Source organism: Vulpes lagopus, chromosome 4 (assembly GCF_018345385.1).
Source record: "Vulpes lagopus strain Blue_001 chromosome 4, ASM1834538v1, whole genome shotgun sequence".
In the NCBI taxonomy this organism is placed as follows: domain Eukaryota; kingdom Metazoa; phylum Chordata; class Mammalia; order Carnivora; family Canidae; genus Vulpes; species Vulpes lagopus.
In genome coordinates, this window is record NC_054827.1 from 12,011,171 (window position 1) to 12,023,780 (window position 12,610).

At 46.3% G+C, this 12,610-nt stretch overlaps 1 protein-coding gene across 3 annotated transcripts in view; it reads left to right on the plus strand.

Moving 5' to 3' along the window:
* Positions 1–12,610, plus strand: part of TENM3 (teneurin transmembrane protein 3) — a 609,811-nt gene that overhangs the window by 580,417 nt on the left and 16,784 nt on the right. For all 3 annotated transcript variants that reach the window (XM_041753664.1, XM_041753665.1, XM_041753666.1), the window contains 2 exons: positions 5,712–5,887; positions 7,377–7,612. In XM_041753664.1, coding sequence (XP_041609598.1) covers positions 5,712–5,887; positions 7,377–7,612 — 412 coding nt within the window. The remainder of the gene's footprint in view (positions 1–5,711; positions 5,888–7,376; positions 7,613–12,610) is intronic.

The window sequence follows — 12,610 nt, forward strand, 5'->3', positions numbered from 1 at the left end:
TTAGAACAAGACAGTAGTGGCTCAACTTCAGGCTACTGCCATTTCTGGTTTAAGGGAGCACAGCACTGGCCGAATTTTGCCCCCACCAGCCAGACCTGTGGCAGATGACAACCTGGCAGCAAAGAAATGTTAACAGGTGTTAGCCACCTCCCCACCCCGGCACCGTTCTCACCCCTGCTCATCGCGATCCTCTTGGCACTCGAGACAAAAATCATGTAAATTAAGACTTTCTTGCGTCTTTCTTCTTTTGCATTTTGCCTGTCATTCTTGGTACTATGTAGGTAGCAGTCAACTCCATACCAGGTGGACGCATGATTTTGGAAGTTGGCTGACTGCTCTACTTTCCATGGTGATGGAAGCATTTTACATTTTCTCTCCAGAACCTGAGCTTGGCCGATTTCTGACTCATCATCTTGCTACTGAATTCAAAGAAATTAGGACTTTGAGATAATTGTTAAAATGCGTATACCTCAGATTCGTATTCGTTTCTAGAATTGGGTAGATGTAAATTCTCTTGATACTCGTGTTACAGGTCACAGCCCCGTTATTTAGGGTTCCCGGTCAGCCCACCACTGGAAGTTTAAATCAGGCTCTGTTCTGCTGTTTTTGCTGTTGAGCACGCCCTTCATCAGGAATGAGCTCAAGGAATGATTTGTGCATGCATTTTGTTATGATAGGGTGAGTCCTTTTGTCCTACTTCACCGCAGTGACAGGTAGGGTGTCCATATTAGCATTGTGGGGGAAAAAAGTATTGCCATGACGGATGGTGAGATTAAGGGAAGGTTTTTTTTTGGGGGGGGGGGGGGGTAAGGGGAGGTTTGCTGGCTAATTAAACTATGGAAGAAAATTTGAACCTAAGGAACCTTCCAGAAGTTGGAAGCGAACATTCTCCCTCTGTATCAAGGGGACAGTGAGGAGAAAGGCAGGTTGGGTAAGTCTCCTTCACAGGCGTCCTCACTGTGACACTAGCCTGAAAGCAGAGGATGTGCCCTCACTAAGCAGCCCCCAGAGTAGGCCTATCCTGGGATGGCCCAGGAAAGACAGGGTAGGGCCAGTCTAAACTCGGGACTTGACCATTTACGGCCCCTCCAGAGGTCTCCAGAATGTGGCCCACCCGACATCTGCTGTCTTGCCTTCTCAGAGCGGGCCGACTTTGGGCTGGAGAAGCCCATGCACGTGTATACGGATACCTCAGAATAAAACCTACATCCAGCTTCACTCTTCTCTGGGTGAAGAGCGTAAAGGTTTGGGAGAGAGGCATCTCGAACATGGTCCGAGTCGATACGTAAGTCTGCGTCCCCTTTGAGAAAGACCAGCTCCGTGTCAGGCTGGATGAGAAGCCCACGCCCAGCCCAGCGCTCCTGCAAGCGGCCCCCCCTCTGGGTTCCACCTGCTTCTCCGAAGCCCGACTCTCACGCACACAGATTCCTCCCAGAAGCAGGAGATCATTTTTAAAACGTGACGTTTGATTAAAGAGGCCATCTTGTGGGAAAACACTGTTGACAACAGATGATCCTGTTGCTGGGTTTCAAAGGCGGTTGGCGAGGACGGCACAGTGTTTCCACTCGAGCACATTTGCCGTATCGATGGTCTATTGACGTCGTGATGGTAACCGCCTGACTCAGGCAGTTTTCCTCTCCGTTGAGGAGCCGCAGAAGATGTGCGAGCAGCCAGGCTGTGTAGGAGTGGCGCCTGGGAGGGTGGGCTGGGCCCCGGGAGCACGGGAGGGGCAAGGAGACCAGTATTTAGGGTTAGGGCGGTGGTGGGAAGGGATCCGAGGGATCCGGAGGGAAGCGAAGGGTGGGCGCCTCTGTCTACGCCGAGGGGAGAGGCCGTCTTCACGTCGGGACGAATGCGGCATTTCCACTGACAAGGCCTGAGGCTGACTCTCTGGGCCATTGGTCGATAATCCCACTGCTTAGGAAACTTAAAAAGAGATTTAAAAACACACCGCACAGGCTAAAACAGCAAGTCTAGGCAGAAATGCAATCAAAATTAAAGACGAACAAATAGATAAACATCAGCTCAGGGCATCCCATCAGTGGAAGAGCAGAAGGTCACGAAGAGCCGGAGGGAGTGTGTCTTTGCCGGGGAGAGTCCTTTGTGAAGAGGGTCAATCGGGAGCAAAAAAGAATGTGCTGTGTTAGGAATTTGAAGCTCTGAGGCTGAGCCCAGATGAGTGGGCTGGAGAGCACGAAGCTGATGTTACACCCAGATTCCCTGGAGCCTGGGGCACTGGCCGTCCAAGAGGCTGATGAAAGAAAAGTGGCATCTCAGGTGCACACACTGGGCAGGGCCGGTTCGCCCCCCCAAAGGCCGAGCACCATTGGGTAAAGCCACCGAGCTGGTTCCATGGGAGGGCCTCTGCTGGCGCGGAGGGCCAGAACTTTGCAGGGGACAGCCGGCCGATCGCCGTCTCCCTCCCCTTGTGGAAGAAAAGAAGGGCTCACCCTTGACTACTGATTTGTTTCTCACTGCCTTCTCCCGAGGCCCCTGGCCATGGTAATGTCTCTGTTCCATCTCGTTTGCGTTTCCTTGACGCAGGTGCTGATCCGTGGGGAGGGTTTTCACTGATCCACACTGACACGAAAACCTAAACGACATGGAGAATTTTTTCACCAAGCTTTACTTTATTCCTTTTAAACCATGGTCTCTTGCCCGGTCGTTAGGTCCTTTCTACCCTTGGTGTGCTTAAATGGCCTTTTAGGAAATGATGGGGATAACGAGGTAATACTTTTTTTTTTTAAGGTAATACTTTTTTAGACAAAAATCTTCTATGAGGGGGGCAGCAGTTTGGCGCTGCCTTCGGCCCAGGGCATAATCCTGGAGACCCGGGATCGAGTCCCGCATCGGGCTCCCTGTACGGAGCCTGCTTCTCCCTCTGCCTGTGTCTCTGCCTCTCTTTCTCTCTTTCTCTCTGTATCTCTGATGAATAAATAAATAAAATCTTTTTTAAAAAAATCTTCTATGGGTCCCAGATCTTTTTTTTTTTTTTCTGGTGGGTAGAATTGGCAAGCCTGGGAGGCCGCTTGAAGTGTGGCCTCGCCCCTGGGCTCCTCCAGCCCCGCCAGCACATGAGCCTAGTGAGAGCCTGGCCTTCCCTTGCCTCCTGCAGCTGCCCTAGGCCCCTGTACCCGATTCGGGGCTGATGGACCCTCCTCTGTCCATCCAGCCGCTGCTCTGCAGGCACCAATTCAGGACTTCCAGGGCTCAGCTGGGAAGCGGGGCCCCTAAGATCCCGGCTTAACCCCGTGCCCCTCTGAGTTGCAGTGCCTGCAAAGGTTACTTGTATTTTTATTTTCCGAAGAACCAAAGGCTAATAGGTTAAGAGTCTGAAGTGTGCGGCCTCACAGGGTCCGTGGCGCTGCGCTCAGCCTCCTGTGATACCAAACGCCTGCCCAGCAGGCCCCAGAGTGGGTGGGAAGCCGGCAAAAGAGCGGAGGCAAAGGTGGGAGAAATGCTTCGTGCGGGAGAAAGGTGACGCTCCCGCTTAGATGGAATGGAGCCAGCAAACAGAAATAGGCAAGAGGGTCAGAAAGGGGCAGGCGAGTGACAGCAGCGAGAACGGAGCCGCGACGTGCTTGCAGGTGGCATCATCTCTCCAAAGCTGTCGTTCGCCACTATCCGGCAGGCTCTGGTTTGCGGAAGGATCGTGGGCCTGGGGTCCGGCGCGTGGAAGCCCCAGCAGGGCCCGGTCATTGGACGCCAGGAGAGCCTGATCGAGTCACCTGGGCGCATCGTATTTCCCTTTTTCCATCTGTAAAATGGGAAGGGGTCGGGGGAGAATGTAGCACCGAACTGCCTTTGATGCAGGAGCGTTCATGCCCATTATGGGTTTCTTCAAAGCACGATGGCACGTCAAGGGATGCCAGGTTTGTGTCCAGGTGAAGACTGAACCTTAAGCTGATTTTTGTCCATAATTCTGCAGAAATAAGCTATGCCTTGTTTGTTTTCTCAGGAGCAATAGTTTCTTTTTAAAAGCAATGACCGCAATCAGCCGTGTTGGATTTCTTTCATTGACGTCTTCATCTGCTGGGGGCGTTTGGGTTGGTGGGGAGGGGAGCGAGTCTGCCTTTTTTCATTTCAGCTCTGCCTTTTATGGGTCCAAACAATGATTGCACTTAATGGTGCATTTCCTTTCTCTCTGCTTCCCCATCTTCACTTGCTTCTCCCCCGAGTGCCCGCATGTGCCGCTGGCTAGGCCGCGTGGCACATTGGCGGAGCAGGTGCATCAGGCCCTCCATCTGACTGATACTGGCCCCTCAGAGTTAATGGGATCGCCTCTTCGCTGGACCCCAAACAGACATCATCTCTCTTCCTTCCTTCCTTCCTTCCTTCCTTCCTTCCTTCCTACCTGTCTCTACCATGGTGCTACCCTTGCTGAGTCTTCTCCACCTTCATGACCTTAAGTACTAACCACGGTTTCCAAAGCTACTTTTTGACCCTCTAAACCCCACTTCTTTTATTGCAAAGTATCACTTAAGTCCTTTTTTCTACTTGTTCTTCCCTGCTGTCCTATATTTACCCCTATTATTGGGATGCTCCCCACTTTTTCCCATCCCCTGGGAACTTCGGTCTTGCCAAAGAAGACTGTTTCTCTTCTGTTCTGCATCTGGGCTTAGTGTAGGTCAAACAGGGTGCTAGTCTTCATTTCATTTAGACTTTTCCTTAATGAAGCAGCCTTAGTATCGATCTGAAGCCCAGACTTACATGTGCTGTTGTCCCAAGGAAGTTCCTCGTGTCCCACCTGGAATTTGCGGAGGGGGGCGGGGGGGTTCTCTCTTCAAACCTCACTGTCATTTTTTAAATGTTCTTTGGTGCTGCCACAAATAGAAAAGTCACCGCCAAATCAGTTCTTTACTAACATGTTGTAGCTGTGATGCATAATTATGATTCTAGGGCAGCTTTTTAAGATATATCCTAACATTTTAATTATATGTTCCACTTCTATTTACTATGCTTAAAAAAACGAAGTGTATAATGAAAAAGCAGCTAATCATGAAATGTCAGGAAATAGGACATCGCATTTCGGTAAATATAACAAATCATCATTCAAGAGCTCACCCATTTCTACAACATCAGTCCAGGCGAGAGAGATTATCACCACCGCTGCCAACATTTAAGTCCCAATATACCATTATAAAGTATTCAACACTGAGGCATAAGAAACTCTTTAAATGGCTTTATTTTATTACTTTGTTGAAGACATTGCAAGATGCTAAAAGAATATTTTTACATATGCAAATACAGATGCGTATACATGCATATTGTTTTACAAAGTTGTATATATTCATATGGCACTGCCATAGACAGCGTAAGTTAGTAAAACTCTTAAAAACTCATATAACAGCGAATTAAATCTACTTTGTAGGAAATATGGAGAATACTAAGGAATTTAATATCAGTAAACATGTTCCCTTTGAAACAGCAAATTAGATGTGCAGGCGGATTTTGGTCACACTTCAAAGAATAATATGCTGAGGTGGAGAGCTAGTCTATTTACTCTTTCTCTCGCCGGTGAGGTTTTTCTGTGTTAAACAGGCTTTTGATTACTTCAAAGCACGTTTGAAGTCCTCACTCTGCATGGCTCATGCACAAAGACAAATATCCTTCCAAATTTCTGCAGCTAATATTGCCTCCCCTTATGTTTATAAAGTAAGGAGAACCAGCCGTTTGCCATGTAACACCAAGTCGTTGCCTCCTTTATTTAGCTATGACAGCGAAGGTCGTCTGACAAATGTTACGTTTCCAACCGGGGTGGTCACAAACCTGCACGGGGACATGGACAAGGCCATCACAGTGGACATCGAGTCATCCAGCCGTGAAGAGGATGTGAGCATCACTTCAAATCTCTCCTCGATCGACTCCTTCTACACCATGGTTCAAGGTAAACACGAAAGCATAATTTTAAACTGATAACCTTAAATGCCACTATCACCCCCCCCCCATAGAATGTGGTGACCCCGCTTTCTGAGATGAACCAGCAAAGGGAAGGTGAAAACACAAATCTCTAGAGATGTTGGTGAAGCAGTGCCGTGACTAGTGTTTATTTCGTGATAGCTACATATCGTAGATCACCTGATGGAGACCCCTGCTTCCAAAAACAACTTCATTGCAGCTCTTCACGTGCATCATCAAACCCTTTCTGAGTCATCTGCTGCAGCTTTGGGGAGTGGGTCCTCTTCATGGCCGTAGAAGTGCAGTTATTTGAGACCAATCACATTCTGAATCCACACACGACCCTTCATCTCAGTCCACATGTGATGTGATCACTGGAAATTCCATACCAAATTCTGCACGTCCATCTATGTGATAGCTAGACTTTTTTTTTCCCCATTCAGTCTGTAGGCGTATATGTCTGATGCATTCATGATGGAACCTCCTGCCATGTTCCTTTTTGACATAATCTTGGAAAAGCCTGTTTACAGTAGTAAAAAGTTACAATTGTGCAGTCATAGCTCTAAGAATAATTACTAAATCCGAATTAAACCTTTGTGACTCATTATTTTTACCAGTTCCCTCAAGTAATCTCTGCAGGCCTCTAAAATTGATACTGCTTGAATTCATTTCTTACCCAAATGGTCCAATACAATTCAAAAATTTTAAATTGAGGCAGTAGCCTATAATGCAAGGGGAGGAGTTCTATACAAAATAGAAGGTGGCTCACTTTTTTAAAAGTCTGTTTCAGAGGAATATCTTCCTATATTTTTGGTATACAATGTATAGATATGAAATCTTTTCAGAAGATGTTTTTTTTTAATTTTTTTATTATTATTATTTATTTATGATAGTCATACAGAGAGAGAGAGAGGCAGAGACACAGGCAGAGGGAGAAGCAGGCTCCATGCACCGGGAGCCCAACGTGGGATTCGATCCCGGGTCTCCAGGATCGCGCCCTGGGCCAAAGGCAGGCGCCAAACCGCTGCGCCACCCAGGGATCCCCCAGAAGATGTTTAATACACGATAGATGGGTGTAGAGGAGGGGAGTCTTCTGAGACCCTGGCAGTGACAGCGGTGACATACCAGCCTCCCGAGGGAGCACTTATATCGCTCCTGGCAAAACCTTTCACTGCATGTCTGTGGAGACTGGCCCCTCGCTTATTCCATCAGGCCAATGAGAAAAAGAAATCTAAAGTGGAGAAGGATTTTATATGCTCCTGAAGTCCTGCCTTCACTATTCAGCTAAGTCTGTCACAGCACAAAATGCCAGAGATCAAATTTCTTTTGCTTTGTTCTAAAAGGACATCCTTAGGTACTCTTTATCTCCTTATATATGGAGTTCAATGTTTTAGAAACGTCTGTCACCTCTAACTGCACAACCAACCAAATGTTTAGTTCCGATTTGTAGTTCCTATTTTCTGCTCCTTGTTTTTCAGATCAGTTAAGAAACAGCTACCAGATTGGTTACGATGGCTCCCTGAGAATCATCTACGCCAGCGGCCTGGATTCACACTACCAGACGGAGCCACACGTTCTTGCCGGCACGGCTAATCCAACAGTTGCCAAAAGAAACATGAGTCTTCCTGGTGAAAACGGTCAAAATTTGGTTGAGTGGAGATTCCGAAAAGAGCAAGCCCAAGGAAAAGTCAATGTCTTTGGCCGAAAGCTTAGGGTAAGCAAGTTTCAGAGAGTAAGTGACGTGTCCCTGAGGGTGGGCCTGGTGCTCATCCCCTCCTCACCCTCATCCTCCCTGAGCCAAACTCAGGGCAGCACCTTCCCTGACAGCTCAGGTTATAGCCAACCGTCAAGCCATTAGATCATTCGTAATAAACGCCAGCTATTAGAGAAAAGCCTTTCTTTTCTCAATATATCTGTGATTAAAAACCAGCTCTTCCCTGAGAAATCAGGAAATTGCATGGCACACAATCCCAGATAGACTGGATGTCAGTCCATTGTTGTTTTACTAACATTAGCTTGATCATCTTACACTTCTCTTTTACCCGCTCACTTCGGATGGCTTCCCAATGTGGGGATGAGGATAAGTAAGAGTTAGCTTAAATACTGAAAAGTGTCCCAGAATATAAATATGTACATGGAAAGAGATGGGCTGACCATTGGAAGGTGGATTCTTTCTTTGCATTCTCAATATTTTTGGAGTATAGTTTGGACACTTGGAAGAGCATCCATAGCAAAACCCGACTGCTGCCTCCTTGCTCTTGATTTACATTGTTTCTATGAGAAATGCAATGATATTTCTGATTATGCTAGTGTAATTGATCTTTGCAAAATGTTCTGCACATTACCTTGTTGGGTGTTTTTTTCCCCTCCCCTCTCACCCTGTGGGCCAAATATATCCAGAAAGCGAGCTGTGATTTATGACAGCTATTTGGTAGAAACAACATAGATTAGGTACTAAAACACAGGTTACACAGAACCACCTTCAAACCACTATAAACTGAACCTGATTCATCAGATAAATGTAGACAACTATTCCTAAAGTTACTTCCCCTTGCCATGTAAGAAAAAAAAAAGGATTTAAAATTAAGAAGAGAAAAAAACGTGGAGCATACCATTAGTATCCTTTCTCCTGCACCAAAAATGTTTAAATTACTCCTGTAAGAGGCCAATGTGATTTACCTTGACAATGCTTCAGGGTAAGAAATAGGTAATACATATTGTCTCTGGCTATTTCCAAGAAATAGAAATAAAGCAATAAAGGATCAGTGGATCAAATACAGCCCATATCCAACCAACCTACAGATTACATTCTGAGTCCACTTCAGTTTCAAAGCAGGTGTTTGGGACTCTCAGTAAGGGACCTTCTGGCACCAGTGCTGTGTCCTCCCACCTCCCGTATCTCCCAGGCTGTGGGAGCCAGGATACCTGAGCTCCAAGCCCCGGACTCAGGAGCTGTGGCAGGCAGGAGCTAGGGGACAGGATGCCAGAGAGGAGGTTATTCAGAGAGAGAAGTAAGGAGAAAAAGGGAGAGAACCCTAGAGGGAAGAGCAACAGAGTTGAAGGTAAACTCAGAGGAGAGAAAGCCATTTCCAGAGTTGTTTGGGGTCCCTTTCATAGGGTTAGTCTGTTGCCCTGTACACTCCAGCTCCTGCCTCTCCTTCCACTGAACCTGGGAATCAGCGGCCTGCACCCCCTCCCCCTTGTACTGCCCCCACCTACTGCTTCTTTCCAGGGCCCTCGCTTCCTAGGGCCATGGTGAACTAGCAGCTAGTTCACAGGCTTTATCTTATCCAGCCATCCCCACCATGGGCATGATGTACATGCGCACGCACACGCACACATGCAGAGTCATCACACCTATCCTCTGACACAAGACTTCATTCACCAAAAGATGCAAAGATGCTGCTTACATTTGTGCTCCTCATTCTGCACACCAGAGAAGCCACAGCACTGAGCAGATCCCAAACCCGTGAGTTCTAGCTCCACTTCTTGCTAATAGTAAATCTTACAGGAAAATCATAATGTCTCTGAAACGTCATTTTCCTTATGTATATCAGGATATGCATATAGGATATGTCATATTATCTAGAGAATATCATAACGTTATACAGACATAATACAGACATCAGCTACGTCTAGACATCGCCTTTAGAGCACAATGTATATATTATACACATTGAGTACCGGTGATGGATAAATACCATTTACCCTGCCCTGCCTCCATTGCACACAACTGTTACAGCATCAAACGATACCACCTGCAGGTACTTTACAAATAAAAGGCATGATTATGGGCAGCCCGGGTGGCTCAGTGGTTTAGCGCCTGCCTTCAGCCCAGGGCGTGGTCCTGGAGACCCGGGATCAAGTCCCACGTCGGGCTCCCTGCATGGAGCCTACTTCTGCCTCTCTCTCTCATTGTGTGTCTCTCATGAATAAATATATTAAATCTTAAAAAAAAGAAAAGAAAAGGCATGATTATATAGTCCCTAATCCGGAGAATCGCTACCACATACGTGTACGTTGGGCGTTTATACCCACCCAGCAGGTGGATAGAAAAGAGCCATTTAGCACCCAGGTTAGGAAAACAGGGCAAAAGAGGGAAGAGTAGTAAAAACGCTTTGCCCGGAAGCTGATCACATAACACGCTGCCTTCTCTTCTTTGAGACAAGCCGCATCTGAGCGTAGCCTCTATCTCTTCATAACATGGCTTTTCTAGGCATAAAAGAAAATCGGGCAAAGGAAAAGAGAAGATCCTGTTGTATTATGTCGCTGGTTCTCTGCCTGATTCAGAATGAAGCAACTACCTCATTCGGGGGGAAGAGGAGCCAAGGGCACAGAGGCTTGGGTGCTGTTGCTTCTACCTAGCAGAAGCCACAACGCCTCGGCGAGATGTCTCAGAGCACGCACCATGTAAAGTGGCCTGTTCAGTCACACTGGAAGACTTCCAGCTGATCTGTGTGATTGCTGTCCTGCAGACAATGCCAAGATCACAAGGGAGGGTCTCTTACTTTCAAGATAAGATTGGATGTGCCAGCTCTGACTGCTAATTTCATTCCTCTTTGGTTCTGAGGGAGAAACTCGTGGGAGAAAGTGATGATGTGAAAATCCGGTTTAAGGACTGGACCTGGAATCTGCCAAAATAAGGAAGAGAAGTAGAGGGAAAAGGACAGAAGACTCGCGAGGGACTCAGTTGTCCAAAAGACATCCCAGCCTTTCCTGAAACAGAGAACATCCCCTCTCTTCCCTTGCCTTATTTCCTAGCAGAAACTTCTTTTCATTTTTAAGGGGTTTGCCTAAATTCAGCTAGGTGCCTGACACAGAGTGGGCACTCAAGTATTTATTCAGTGGACGAATAAGGAAAAGCCAGCCTTGTAATACAGATCATCTCACTGCATCTAGGTCCAAGGGAGAAGCTATATGAATAGCACATCCTTGCAGGTGTTTGACTGCTATAAACAAACCTGACTCTAAATAGATCACGTAGCTGTAATTGATATAACACCAGATACTGTCATTTAAAAAAAAAATTTTTTTTTAAAAAAGCAAAGGGTAGAAAAGGAACATTAATAAGAAACTAGCAACATGGAAAGCATTTTCTGTGAAACACGCATTAAGGGGAAGGGAGATCACAGTCGGAAATCCCAAGCAAATGAAATCATGAGAGGTGTGGGAAAGCATTGCAAAATGAAGATTAGACACTCCAGAGCTTGCTTGTTTGTGGCTAAGTTAAAAAAAAAAAAAAGACACAGGCATAAAAATTGCGTGTCTTTCTCTTATGTTTGGTAAATGTTCCTAGTTGGGTTTTTGAGGGGTTTTTTGTTTTTTTGTTTTTTTTGGTTTTTTTGTCAGTGCTGGACTTTGTAACCAGCCTTTAATCAGTTACTAAAAAGTGCTATGGCATTCTGAAAAGAAAGATTTATCTTCTAAACTTGCCCAGAATTCAGATGCTTAAAGGAAAAAAAAAGTCAGTGAGTTGTTCAAAAAAGAAACTCTCAAAAGTCAAAAGGCAAAGGTGTGTTTAAAGGCATATGTAGGTACAATAGGACACTTGAACCTTATTCCGCGAGTCACGTTTGTGTGATATGCTGTTTCTCCCTCGACGCCGAGTGGCGCGGCCTGGACGGGACGGTCCCACGCGGTTAGCACCTGCTGACGTGCGGACAGATGCAAAACAGTCTGCAGCCAGTTGAAGTTCCAGTGGGGACACAAGGGAGTCATGACGTTGTCGCCAAGTATACTGGGTAAACGAGCCAACCCTTCCTCGCTTCGCTCTACAACATCCTGGATACGTGACTATCATCCGATGGTGCTTTATGTCTTTAAACATAAGGACGTTGTTCAACATCTTTACGCCTTAGTTTGTCTAGAGGGGAGATGATGACTACCCTCACCCCCGTGTCCCGATATCAAAGGGACGCTGTGATTCCTCACAGGCAGGACATGATCTTTGAAAATGAGGATTCTCCATGCTTACTTAAAAAAAAATGCTGTATATCACAGAGGACTTCGTGGTGATCTCTTATCCAAACACATTTGGATTCATTTTTATAGAGCTAGAGGTACGGTAATGATCTGATATGAGGGTGTTCATCTTAGATGAACTGTTCAATTTAAATTGATATTTCTTATATTAAAACTATTAAAAGGCCACTGGGGCACGGAACAATGCCAGTCCTTTATGACTGTCAAAAAAAGGGGGAAAAAAGGGTTGAAACGTTGCCATAATTACATAAAGGTATAGTTAAGTAAGATCCTGTCCTAGAATGGAAATGTCCCCTGACTTCTGCACTTTGTTTGTAATACCCGAAGGAGAAAGTTTGGGCGTGTGTGGGAAGAAGAAAGGAAACAAAAGATGTGTTAGTATCTTTTGAAATTTTACATGTTGAATAACAATGACTGGTGTCTGGAAACAGTAAGAAGGGTTGAGACCTTGGCTCATTTTGGGAATGTGGGGGGAAACACAGCCACATGCTAATTCTTTCCTCATTGCTCCGGTCTGAGGACACAAGAAAGGCATTGCACACAGCGTTTGTCTGGATAAAAAGAAAAATTTAAACTTGAACCCAGATGTTCGGTCTCACAGCGCTTCTAGATGTTTCCATATGGTGGCACGTTCCATATGGTGGTGCGCACACCGCAGCTACACACCACGAGACTGTCACCTGTATGCCTTGGTGTCGCGCAGCCGTATCCACGAACCAGAGGAGGAGGA